The 14114-nt window shown below is 40.6% G+C and overlaps 1 protein-coding gene across 1 annotated transcript in view; it reads right to left on the minus strand.

Moving 5' to 3' along the window:
- Positions 1-14114, minus strand: part of LOC119005744 (thrombospondin type-1 domain-containing protein 7A) — a 104651-nt gene that overhangs the window by 31410 nt on the left and 59127 nt on the right. The window contains exons 14-18 of the mRNA XM_037073634.1: positions 13070-13336; positions 5280-5459; positions 3995-4133; positions 2713-2866; positions 1120-1261 (exon numbers count right to left, since the gene is read on the minus strand). Coding sequence (XP_036929529.1) covers positions 1120-1261; positions 2713-2866; positions 3995-4133; positions 5280-5459; positions 13070-13336 — 882 coding nt within the window. The remainder of the gene's footprint in view (positions 1-1119; positions 1262-2712; positions 2867-3994; positions 4134-5279; positions 5460-13069; positions 13337-14114) is intronic.

Genomic DNA, 14114 nt, shown 5'->3' on the forward strand with positions numbered 1-14114 from the left:
ACATTTTTAAACCAGCGATGTAATATATGACAATTTGATGAAAGCAGGACAATATGAAAGCGATCGCTCATACTGATGAACCTACAGAGAATTATCACATGATCTGCAGGTCAGTTCGACTTTATAGTGACGTTTAGCTCATTTTTAAGCTGTTTGCTCTGAAACTGTTGTTTTTGGCCAAAGAAGACAGCTGTTTTCAATGAAAACACACCTGAAGAATCACTGTACACTATTCGCTGAACAGGTACAGCGAATAGTGTACAGTGGGTCTTCAGGTGTGTTTCAGTGAAAACACACCTGTTCAGCAGCTATAGCAGCTACAGTACCAGATATTTCTTTAAGGATTTGGTAGACACCTCCAAAAGAACGATAATGTTGCTGGGTATGTAAATAAGCAACTGTTTACTGGCAGGTTCACCCCCAGTGGCCAACAGTTTTACTTGTACTTGGTAACTGCTAGACTTTAATGATTGTCACTGTAGTTAACTGCAGAACACAATGTGCACCTGTTTAAGTTTCCCCTCTAAAACGGAAGCCAAGGTGAAACATAACCAACACACAAGAAAATCATCCCGTGTCCAGACAAGAACTTTGCAAAAAGCATCCGTGAGCAAATCTTAGAAAAGCTCTTTTAATGTAACATGGTCAGCATATCAGACAAGGTCTGGTAAAACCTTGCAAGGCTTGCAATTAACTCACAAAACAAATCAAAGTGACTAGTCTGCTAAAAATAAAAAACAGATGATTTTTTTTTTCTTTTTTTCTAATCGCTCCTACTGTTACGGAGGCTGTGTTTGCTCTGATGTTCACAGAGGGTTTCAATTTTAGATGATTTATTCCATTCCAAGCACTGTTTTCACGTTGGTGATTTGGTTGAAGTTGAGAAACATTTATTCTGACAAACCCTTGGCAGCAGCCCAAATACCAATCTGGTCCATCAAAAACACCAGGCACGTACGGTACTGTCATTTTGATGGGAACCATGTCTGGAACAAGCAAACTGCTTTCACGACCTTACAGAAAGAGGCGAATCAACAGAAATTCAGCTTCTGTCACTTCTGACCACGGCAGCTTAATGAAGACAGTGCATCTCTTAACGTTCTTGGACATTTCCCTCACCTGTGATGTTGTAGAAATAGTTGAAACAGTTGAGGTTCAGGCTGCAGGGCTCGCTGTCAGTCGTGTTCGGACACTCCCTCCCGACGCTGGGTGACCGGAGGGTGTACGCTGTTCGCACTCGACTGTTGGTTCTGGTACATGGCTGGGACAGAAAACTCTCAATTAAAGACTGGAATGATGACAACTGAATACAAACACATCCCTGAAGTGGAACTAAGCTACAGAGCTCCCGCTACTACTGAAACTGTGTTCTTTTTCTCATGTCAGGACTATTTTCCATCTTACTGGGCCACAGTTAATTGAGATGTCTTAAGCGAAAAAAAAAAAAATCTCCCAGAGTGTCTATATGCCTCGTTCCTGGAGGGACTAAAAATAAATAAATAAAAAGCCTTCCCCTCCACTCTAACCTGGCATTCCCAAAATATGGAATTACATTTTTTCCTGCAGGAAATGACAGGACAGATGTTTTGCTGGAATGGTAAACCACCAGATCCTACACGGTCATTGCTTGCAGAAAAGAGAGTTGTGGGGGAAAATGACAGCCTTTTGAATAACTCCATTGCTGGTGAGATGAATAAAACATGGGAGAGGCCCCGCTGGTGCCACTGCAGACTCCAATTCGAGATTGGAATTGTGGGAAGTCGGTGTGTCAAGCACTTTGGGAGAGAATGGGGTGTGATTAACAATGGCCAGCATGCTGCTGTGAGAGCAGCAGGTGAAACCAGAGCAGTTAAAATGGCTTTTTAGCCTGAACGGGAGGTGTCAGGGGAGGAGGATGTTCTGACATCCTGCATGTTTTTGCAAAAGGAAGAACGAAGGTTTTTCTGCGGGCTGCAGTATGTAGGTGTAAGCCTTCTGACTTGAATAAATCAGGGGTCAGTGACCTTTTCCAAAAAAAAACACTTGCAAAGTCTTAATCTTTTATAGTGAGTTGGTAAAGGACTTTCAGGTCATAATGTAGGAGTGAGATAATTTCTACGACTTTCTCATTTTGCAATCAACTTTTTAGCTGAAAACTTTTATGAACAAAATTCCTGCTAACATTTATTATTGTAGCATGAAATATGATAAATCAATACTTTTCTGAAAATACAACTAATTATGTTCACCGTCATGGCTGTCTGCCAAAGGATGATCTCGTACTTAGCCAACTTTGAGCCAACTTTTATACATCACTGCTGATGTAGAGATGGTTGGAGTGTGTGTGTGTGTGTGTGTGTGTGTCAGAAAATGTAAATTTGGACACCTTCTGAGTCTTCATCATAAATCATCTTCCTTCCCTGCTGAATGCACAGTGAGTAAAGTGTAATATAGGTGATATATAAGCAATTTTTCTCCTGCTTCCTAGTTCATATATCTCTTTTATTCCTCCTTGGTGGACGAGAAATAACCTGTTGACAAAGATTCATACACTGCTGACTATAGTACAGAGCAGCTACACTTTGAATTCTTCGAGCCTCAGAGAAAAATATTTCTGACAAGAAAAAGATATCAAGATAAATCTCAGTGGGCTTTGCTGAAATCTGACGTTCCCATATCTACTGTGTGCCAGATAGCTGAGCTGCTGCTTTCTGATCTGGGTTCAGCTCTCACCAGGCTGCAGCGGCTCCAGGGGCCCCAGTCATTGAGAACGCAGTCCTCTGGACAGGGCAGTCGGCTCTCTCTGGCCCCCAAGGGCATCTCCTCTGGGTCACATAGGTAGTCCTCCACAGACTCAGACGGCCCATCTATAGTGTTGAGCATGCACCTGTGGGATTTGTTGAGAGACGCTGAATTTGACCTTATTTTAGCGATGCTGCTGTTCACAAGAGCAGAGCAAAAGAGTCAAAGTTGGCAGGTACATGAAGTACTGTGTTTCTCAAGCAGTGTGGTGTGTCAGAGTACGTGAGGTCAATTTTATGAGGATAAAGAAAATGTGTTGTATTTGGTGACAGTAACACAAACTGTCAAAGGCAGTACGATGAACACGGAATAGTTAAATTAGAAACCTAAAAGTAAGATGAAAAAAGTCAAAGGAGGGTTATTATTTTGATGCGTGTGGTTATTTTGAACTGAATCCTGGCTTTCATCAACTCTTGCTGCCATAATTTGGGGATTTATTTCCTCCACATTAGCTTTTTTACGCTGCAGCAGACAAGATAAAGAGGAGGTGAGACTGCCACCAGTGTAACCGATAAATTCACCTGCTCTAAAGAGTAAAAACTCAGCTGAGATCAGCAGAATTTTTAATCACTGTGATTCCAAAGCAGCCTTCCATGACTGAACCATCAACAATCATAGAAGGCGTGAGACTTTTTTAAAATAAATTTATTCCATCTCAATGCATTTGGCAGCGTGTAGGTTGTTGTCTATCAGCTTAACCATGTTAGACAGCTCAGTCAAGCCAACAATCTTTTGAATGTTTTTCTCTCCTAAAAAAAACATGCCTTACTTTACATAATATTGTGGGTGAGGGTCATATTAATTAAATCATTAGTGTAAATTAGGCCTGTCAGCTTTACTGGAGCTCTGACAGCTTGCAGCTGCTGAAGATCTTGTGATGATCAATTAATAATAATAATGATGACAAACTATAAAGCCGACACCACATATTCATAAAGAGCTCAGTGATTCTTCGGATTGTTTGTTTTGGCAGATCATTAGTCCAAAATCCAAATATACAAAAAAACAAACAAATAAAACAAGAAACGCAGCATATTTTCACATTTGCAAATACCAAAGCAATTACCATAATTGTTGGTGATAAACTGACCAGTAAGCTTCTTGACTCATCATTTCAGCATTCATTCAAGACATATTTAACAGTTATGTATCCATGATGTATAGAAACAACAGAAACACAGACACACAGCAGGACAAACAGCTTGATAGATACCTGACTTTTCTGGTCTGGACGCCTTCGCCGCAGTTCTCTTTCAAGTCCACGTTGCTGACTTTCCACACGCTCCACGGCTCAGCCACCCACACATACTGATTACAGTCGCTCTGACAGGGCACCACCTCATACACCTGAGGACAGAATCGCCTCACAGTATTTATGTGTTTCCAAAGTTTTTTAAAGTAAGACACAAGAACAAAGGTAACAGATGGATGTAATTTTTTTTTTTTTTTTTACTCAAGGGAACATTCAGTAGGTTGGGCCAGCTAGTGTCATAATCATCTTGGACATAAAAAAGAAGTGGCCTCAAAAAACTATATATACTTCTTTTTCATAAATATTTCGTCTCAGCCATGGAAGTTTGTCAGAAAAGTTTTGCCTAATACGCAGTGATTCTTTGGCTCAGCTCTCGGAGGTTTAACTCAGCCAACAAGATTATTTCTGCCCCCAGAGCAGCTCTGCCTCCGAGACATGTCTGTATAAATATAACTCCCATCTGATAGCACCTTGTTTACTTACAGTGAGGATACTGTGTACATACATCTGTCACTGACCCACTGACATTAGTGACACTTAACATCTGCGACTACATTACAGATAGCTGAGGAAAGCAGCTCTTACCTGAGCCTGTAGCAGTGAGTCATATCCAGCGAGCATTGGGGTGGATTAAAAGGAGACAGATGGATTAATGAGCACATGCCAACTGTTCATATAGTGCAGAACCTATGATTAATGCAGAATTCAAGAGGGCATAATCAGAAAAGCCTCTGGCATAAATACATGTGTGAACTTTGCAGATACACACACGTACAGTATACACACTGCCAGGCATATATCAACACAAACTTAATCTGCATCTGCTGATACTCACGGGCCTGGAAAGCATTTCATTTTTGCAAATCATGGAAACCTTAAGGAATCAACTGGCACACGTTGGGGCATTAATATGGTGGATGGGATCCATTTATAGCACACATTGCTTTTTCCACTGTCGCTGCTACAGCAAAAAATGAGTGCAGCAATAATGAGGGGAAGGTAAAGGAAGGCTCTGCAGACTGATTATTCATTAATAATGGATTTCTTTCTCTCTCTCTAGTGTTGGATACGTATGATGTGTATCAGACTTGTAATAAGGATAAATATATTGTAGCACAGTTCATAAATATTCAAGAATCAATGGCGAGATGAAAGCCAGCTCTGTTTTTTGAGCTCAATCTCCTGCTCAGCCCCCGATTCAAACTTCAAAACTGAGCTGGGGAAAGTGCCAGTTTCAGTGTTTGTACCTGGTTGATGTGATCCAGTTTGGGACACGGCCGGCCACCATTGTACGGTTTCTCCCTGAGCCACTTGGAGCGAACTTTGACACCGCTGCCGCAGGACTTGCTGCAGCGAGACCAGTTTGACCATTCACTGAGTTTACAGTCTGAGGGGCAGGGAATGATGCACGCCTCTTCAATATATCCTGAAAGGAACACAAAAAGGGTTGTTTCAGGGCTTAAGGTCAATTATTTTCATCAACACTTAATCTTATGACTATTTATATGATTAATTAATTGATCATTTAGTTTTATACATTTTGAAAAATGCCATAAGCCCAAGGTGACATCTCTTTTTTTGTCTAACCAGCAGTAAAAAACAAAAGATTCTTCATTTACAATCATACATTTTACAGAAAAGCAGCAAATTGTCACATTTCATATGTTAGAACAAGGAAATGTTAATCAATCATCAAAATATAAATCAGTGTTTCCCAAAGCCCAAGATTGAATCTTCAAACGTCGAATAAACAACTAATCAGTTAATTGAATAATCATTGCAGTTTCACAGATATCAAACAATTTCTTATGGTGGCAGATCTGGGTTTTGGCTTGTGACCTCTAAAGAGTAACTGGTGAATGTTTTATGCATACACACATCACAAGAAACCCTAAAAGACAAAATGATGATTTGCTGCTTTGCAGGCTGTTATAGTAAATTACTAGACAATGTACTGTAGTCTGTTATTAATTATGTCAGAAGGAAAAAAAACATTCACCAGAAAACTTTCCGATTCCTAAGAAATAAAACTCCCTTCATTCTGCAGCCCACCAGCTGGATTTCAGCCTCCATGTTGAGAATGATTGCTTTAGAGAAAAATTAAGGGTTCTTGAATCTCCCAGAAGAATCTTGTTTTCTTATCTAGTATAAAACTACATTTTTAAAGTTAGTTTACTTTCAATCTAACAGGGTGTTACAGTTAAAGATCTCTTTAAATGCTAGACTGGGAAAAGTACCCAGCTGTGGGAGCACTGCAAACTATCAACTGACAAATATTTCACAAACTAATCTAAATGCATCTATTGATTTTCAGCCAGCTGGAATGATAACAGCCCACGGTCAAAGGTTGAACTTCATGCTCTGTTATATAAAGGTCTCAAAAATCTACCAAAGTAGTGGTTGGGTTGGGTTGGGCAGCAGGCTTCATTATTTCAATCTGTTTTCCCTCAGCTCACAGGGCAATGACACAGTTCACCAGGATGATTTCAAGCATTTCACTCTGCTTGTTATTTGTGTTTTCACCAACTCTGGGCTGTGACTTCTTCTGTTTTCGCCTGTACACGCAGTCAAAGGATCAGTCAAATGTGCTGAAAGAGTTTATTCTTCCGAACTTTTGGCTGTGTGAAAGATTTTCTTTCACTTGCTCAGAGAAAACCTGTTTAGAAGACAGAACCTAAGACATTTTTTTAGGCTTATGTAACAGCGCTGGCTGTGAATCCGTTTAGCCTTTGATTAAGAAAATCGATGAGGTGAATGAGCCGGGAAAGTGGAGTGTCTCACTGGACGCCTAAACATTTCCTCTTTCTGATGTGGGCTCTTTCAGGATGCTTTGCTCTTTAGTGAGAGACGTGGTGCTGCACTGACTGACGGATCTGCTGAAAACACACTTCCCACGATTTTAGCGAACTCATTTTAGAGGAATCCCAAAGAGGCTATTCAGCTCTTACAAATCAATTTCGTCAATTTAAATTTGACTATTTATTGTCACGTTATTAACCTCGGTCAAGTCTTGCAGGGCAGACACGTTTTTCTGTAAATAGCTCATGCATTGCAGTAGCACATTGATCTGCTGGGTACAACAGCTACTGCTCCATTCTCAAAGCCTGGTTATGTCAGGGCATGATCAGACCAAAAATAAATAAATTAATAGAGAAATAATTAAATAAAAATAAATGCGTTTGGCTCTGTTGGTGTGGGCATGTTGCTAAAGGTACTGTAGAAGATGAAACATAATCCAAAAAGCTCAGTCTGACTAATACATTTACATATTTTAGGGCTCAGCAGATGCCAAGAAAAGTGCACCACAGCTAATAATACAGTGATACACGCTTGTAAAACTTTGGAAAATTGTCATGGTGATTTCCACTTCATCCCTGATGACGCCCATTTATGCTGAAAGGTAATCTATTAAGAATGTGCATGTGGATTATTGCCAAATTAATCAAAGATGTTTCATTAAGTTGCACAAAAAGCTGAGCTGGCTTTGATGTTTTTGACAGGTGACCTTGATGTTCATGCAGTGTTCTAATTGTAACCACAAAGAAAAAATGTAGTTTTTTGATTCAGTGCAAATGTTGGTCTGAATTCAGCCTTAGCATCATTCAGGATGGATGAGGGTTTGTTATGATGAACAACTTCTGCATGAGATTAATACCACTGATGTGGTGACTACAACTAAACAAATCTGTGAGACCTTACAGGTAAAATAATCTCTAACCCTTATGAGTCCTTTCATCGATCTTTCCGTTTGTCCTCTTTCAGCATATCTGCAGACCTCTGCAGCCATAGGTGGAAACAGTTTGCTCAGAAACACTTGGACGTGTTTTATAGACAGATGATTGGAGCTTAAGCATGGGGCTTAAACTTGGCTGAGCTAAAGAGGACAGTTGAAGGGTGATCTTGCTGCTATGCAGTCCAAAAACTGAGCAGTAACATTTCTTATGGCTAATATGATTATGAAATAAAAACTCAGTTTAATCCGGTCAGAACTTCAATCCTGGCAGCACTTTGGCACAAACTAAATGCACAGCGACATAATGATCACAACCATACACATGCACGCACACACACACTTCTGCCTGACCTCCTTACACTCTGTTGCCCCAGAGTCCAGATGAGCTTCTCTACATCAACACCTTGCTGAGTTCAGCATGGCCTCTGGAAGCTGAAGCTGAGGCGTCATGATCTCTGACCTCTCACTGTGGGGCCTACATACAGTCTAGTCATTCTAAATCACGGATGCTGTCACTTTTAGTTCACTCACAGTGCAAAAGCTGCAGCACCTCTGTCTGCAGTTCACTTACAGTTCACCTGATATAAACTTGATAGGTGTCTTGCCCGGTGCTCAGGGGGTTTTTTGGGATGAGTTCAGCTACGAGATCACTACTGTTGCCTTCAGAAGTCAACGTCTAACCTGGCATCAGCTCTTGTTGTAAATCCCTACACAGTTGTCACTGCTGTCTGAAGCTTTTCTAAACACTGACAGCCCAACTGCACTGGAAATTTTAAGTGTCCAACCAGCTTTTGAACATCCAACTGGAAATTGGGATATGCATTTAAATGCCTCTAAAAATAGACAGGTTTCTAAGAGCAGTCATTTTACTTAATCTGTGCATTGTCATTATTCTCACCATGGTAATGCTCAGTTCTTATTTTCTCTTTGCATACAAACAATCCCTCCTAACAAACTGACATAATGTTAAGATATGAATAAACCTCAAAAGGAAAAACTGAACAAAAAATAGAACACAACCACAAAATATGGCTTAAGATACATCACCTTGACAGTGGTACGTCTGCTAAATAAAGTTTTTTAGACCTGTCAGTAAATTTGTGTTCTTTTCAGACATGATCAGAACAATATGTTTTTCTCATTAAATGTCTTAATGATACAGGCCTGTTATTTGACAATATTGCTGTTTCAATGTGTGTCTGCAATTAGTCTATGGCTCCGCTGTTAAAAAAGTAAACAAAGTTAATTCACTCATTTGTTTATTGAGCCCTTCAACGACAGAGTTAAGTACATGTAAAATGGAGTGCTTTCAGGGGACTTTTCTTAATGCTTACTGTGCCATTGTCAAGTTACGTCCACCAGTGTTTTCCAAAGTGGCTCGTATAATGAGAAAATCTGCTGTCTGTGCAAATAATTCAATTCTTAATGTCTTTTGTCATCAGTTATTTTGCTAATATTTGTCAAACGCTGGAGATGACTCTCAGCTTGGCAGACACACATTTAATCAGAGCATGTGGGGGCAGTGCTGATACAGACAGATACTCGGACATCATATTCACATCGTTATGAAGAGGGTCATACGCACGGTGAATCACAATTAGTTAATCAGGACTATAATAAGGTAGTATAATAAGGTAGAATTCTGGACTATGAAAAGCTCTGGGGTATACACTGCTAGATTGATGTTTGTACTCACATCAGTTAATAATGGGATTTTGCCAATTTTTTTTTTTTTTTTTTTTTTGCACTTTTGCAGGACCAAAAGCGAGCTGGGCCCCAGGGGAACCCAGGACACCCTGATAGCAGATCCAGCCACCACTTATTTCTGGCCACCCAGCCAGGAATAAATCCCAGCCCAGTCACCATAGTGTCGGCTTCTGAAACAAATTTCAAACACTCAACGGGTGGTGGGCCTGTGAAGCTTTACATGAACCTTTTGGCTCCAGGAATCATCCAATATTGCTGCCAGGGTTTTGACCTGTTATACCTCCTGCACCAGAATCATCTCCAAGGCAATTTGGACAGCGAAATCCCTGCGTGCTCTGAAAAAAAAAAAAAAAATATGGAGTCTATTTGCTCAGGATGGAGCAAAGAGGAATAAGTTACCAAAGGCCAGAAGGACCCTTTGATGCACATTACTGATCTTGAGAGACACTGACCTCGGTCCACAAACCTGGCAGTCCATTGTCTACATGTTGTAACACTCAAAACAGCCTAACCTCAACTACACAGCACAGCTCTCAGTGTGTTCCTCGTGTAATTACAAATATGACTCATCAAGCACCAACTAATCTGGTCACTGCCGTACCGGTCAAGTTCACAGGTCCACAGCAAGATACTTGCCCTTCAGCTTTACCCTTTATAGCTTCCCACAGTGACCGTATTCTCTCCTCCTTCACCATTTCCTGCTAAAACGGGGACTAAGGCACCCTGAGCTGTCCTGTAATATTAAGTCATGGTAAAGGTCAAAGCATCATGGGTCGCTTGTAGTCATACGTATAAGAACTATATGAGTAATGTCATATATAGGACATTTCCCCTGACTACACCATGACCTTTGGCACAGTGCTAATAGCTGTAGATAAAGCCATTAGGTTTTTGTTGATGCGGTAAAAAAATCTCTGTTAGATGGGATTAAGAACTTTAGACACCATCTTAATGATAACAGACCAAAGCAATTCCGGTCATTGTCTTGAGCTGTAACACTGTGGCTTAGTCTTGAGCCTCTACCCCCCTCAGTCTTGATTATATTGAACATGACAACACACTAATTAGATCTTCTTGTGGCTGGCTGCAATCATTGCAGGGAACTAACAGAATCGGGAATTTGTCATTTGGATGTTACTGACTTATTGTGCTGCTGAATATTAGTCTCCCTGCAGTCAAGCTTAATTTAAATGATTTATATAGATAAAAAAATAATATGATGCACAATTTACACAACTCTGTTTTGATTTATTTTTCTCTGTAGCTGACGATCCTCATATTGCTACTTGCTGCAGAAGAACTGCTCACAAAGATGCAGCGTTATCTTCTCTAACAATATTTCACCTCCTCTCATAGAGGAATGAGGCAAGCTAAAAAGTGAGTAACACCACAAAGCTTGGATCAACATGCACTTTTAATGATAATCCCGTTTTTTTTCTGTTGATGTCTGTGGAATATAGAGATAACAGTGGCACAGTTTTCCTGATCACCATCATAGCCGAGGGCAGTGTGTCAGCTGCAGAGTCGTGGAAGGACCCCGTCTCCTCCTCTATCGAGATTAAAAGCGATGATGGCTGAGATGGAGGGAAAGGCACAGAAAATGAAAGCAGGAGTGGCAGAAAGAGCGAAGCGGAAGAGTGACTAAATGAGGAGGATAAAAGAGAGATTTAATGATATCTTTGAGATTCACATGTACTAATGCCAAGACCCATGAATGTGTTTTTGTTTTTGTGTGCAACTCAAGGAACACAATCTTTTATTCTGAGCTCAACGATGCTTGAAGATGAATGCATGGATGCACACACACACATTCACATAGGTGTAAAAATACACAGAAGCTGACAAACACACACACACACACACACACACACACAACCACATCCTTACGACGTGCTCTTGTCACACCCACACTCAGATTAACTGACGCATATCTGAATCTGTGACTCACAGAAGGAGACTAAAACCATGTTTATATATGCACAACGCTGATGTATTCATTTGAACATCTCCCGCATTCTATTTCACAGCAATTTCACAACGAGTTTCTGAGCCCGGATTCTTTGCTTGAAGTATTTTGGATCTAAGATAAGACCTTACAACAAGGAGACAAATGATTCTGACAGGAGTGTGCCAGAAAAAGGCCTCCTTATATGAAAGTCAGGATGCAAAATGAGTTTCTAGCCTCCATGGGAGGGGTTTTCATGCAGGCACAAACAAAACCCTTCACTTCAGATGAATATTTAACGGAACAAAAAGTTATTCTTGCGTCAACAGCAATCCGATATGCTACAGTATGTTTCTCACCTGGCCAAGGCTGGGAAGGGAAAGAAAATCTGATTTGGTGCATAAAGTACTACACCTCAAGATTTCTGTGCTCAAATGCAGATTTCTGTCAGAGCCTCTTTCATCATCAAGGGTCCCAGGTCAAAGTTAAAGATTAGCTGACCCAAATTTTTAAAAAATCATGTTTTTGCACTGGCCTCTAGTGCTACATGTATGTAGCGTTGCAGATAGTGTTGGTCTTATTTGTCCAGGTCAATCCGACAGCAGAATCTTACAAACGGTATGATTCACAGAACACTCAGTTGTTTTATATTTTTAGGTTAAGTTTGAATCACACAAAATGTATAATGAGCTTATAAAACAGATAAATCAAATCAAGCAATCTGATGATGGAATATTAACTCTCTACAATAACTACGTCCAACTCCTTTGTACATATCTACATTCCTCCACTCTACATCTGGCTTGCTTCCTTCTAAGCAGCACTGTAAGACACTGTCACTGGTACAATTGCTATAAAATGGAAATATTTTAGATCAAGAGTGTGAATGTTTTATGAACATGTTATTAAAGAAATGGTATAATTTGAACGTGTGTAACTTTCATACAGCAATACTTGGTCACCTTTTAATAAAAGCAATACATCAATCCAAGCTGTGATGTATTGTGATTAAATCACAGCTAAGGGGCTTTGTTCAGCCCAACATGAACAATATATCACGGCCCTTTGTGAGCTATTGCTAAAGTGAAACACTAATGTCTCTCAGGGGTGACAGAGGGTGTGGTTCTGTTCTGAGCTCAGTAACAATCCCAGTTGGCTTGCTGACACCAAGGAGGGGGCTGCAGGGAGCCTAACACAACTTTCACCAGTGTGGGCTGTAAATAAGAATGTACTCTCTAATTTCATCACATCTATATGTTTGATAAGTTCACTCCCCCACACAAGCTGCAGCTTAACTCTTGAAACTACAACAAATGTATGTGTGCTGTGTGGGTTTGTTTGAAAAAAAGTAAGTGCGAAAGCTCCTCTTGAACTAAGCAGAGTTCATGAGATGTGAAACTGATTTTTATCTAATTAGTCTTAGTCTTTTTCAGTAAAAGCAAAGCCTGGATGAGTTCTAAACTACAGAGAGTGTCAAATAAAGATCACTCAGTCATAATCCATGTTATCTTTATATAATATCTATATGAGGTACACTGTGAGTGGAGGCAAATGGCCAAAAATACCCTTTTTTTGTAATCTTCGTGAACCAACGCAACCAACTCTGCGATTAAACCTCTGCAGGGACACACACGCATTCACATGTACTCACCATGGCTGTTACAGCGTAAGGTCTCCACCAGCCTGTTGTCCTGGTCGTAGCACACCATGGCCTGGTAGCGGTAGCCCTGTCCACACTCCTTGATGTCTCCCTGGACCTTCATCCCCAGGCTGCTCTCCACTCGACCTCCCTCGGGCAGGATGCAGTCTGACCAGTTCCCCACTGGCTGGGCATTGTACTTGTCACAGGGGCAGTACTGGGTCTCACTCAAAGGGTACATTTGCGTGTTCTTGCACTTGTCTTTCTTCTTGCTTCTCCCTAAGTAGATCAGACGGACAGAGATGAGGAGAACAGCCTTCGGAAAAGTGACTCCACATGTCTGTTGGTGTTGGTGGATTTCTGTCTCTGTAGGGCTGAAGCGGCTTTGAGTTTCCTGATACTCAAGGCCATGTTCAAGGCTTGGCAAAGCTTACTGACTGAAAAAAAGTTGTTGTCCCTCATGTGGGATTCATGCATGGTGGGACAGCAACTCCTGATGATAGATTATGCCGGCAAAAATAGTTTCAAGCAGAGCGCTCTTTTACTGAAACAGCTTGACATTTTTTTTTCTATCCTCAGACATGTCAAGCATCGTTAATCATTGATCACTATGCAAAAAAATCTTTTCTCTTGTGGCAGGAGTTGTTCCCATTCAAATAAGGAAATGGTGACTGTCTACATAACAGCCCACAACATCTTTACCTGTAGGTGCCAGTGTCTCCATAAAGCTGGTTTGACTTGCATTCAGATTATTCTAGCAAAGGTTTTGCACAGTTAACCCTCAATGAGGACCACAGCTGGTTATTCCTAATTGTATTTAAACAACAAATGAGTGTGTGGCATCTGTCTGTAAAGGTCATAGTGACCAACAAGCAGCACAATAATGTAGACATTTTGCTCAACGTAATGATCCACCTGCTTTACCCTCGTCAAGAAAACTGAACTGCACTGTCTTGGATTTTTTTGGATTGAATAAAGGCTATTAAGATCAACAAGAAGATAAAAACGACTCTAAATCTTAAAGACTGTTTTCACGGGTGTGCGAGGGATATACAGC

Source organism: Acanthopagrus latus, chromosome 17 (assembly GCF_904848185.1).
Source record: "Acanthopagrus latus isolate v.2019 chromosome 17, fAcaLat1.1, whole genome shotgun sequence".
Lineage (NCBI taxonomy): Eukaryota > Metazoa > Chordata > Actinopteri > Spariformes > Sparidae > Acanthopagrus > Acanthopagrus latus.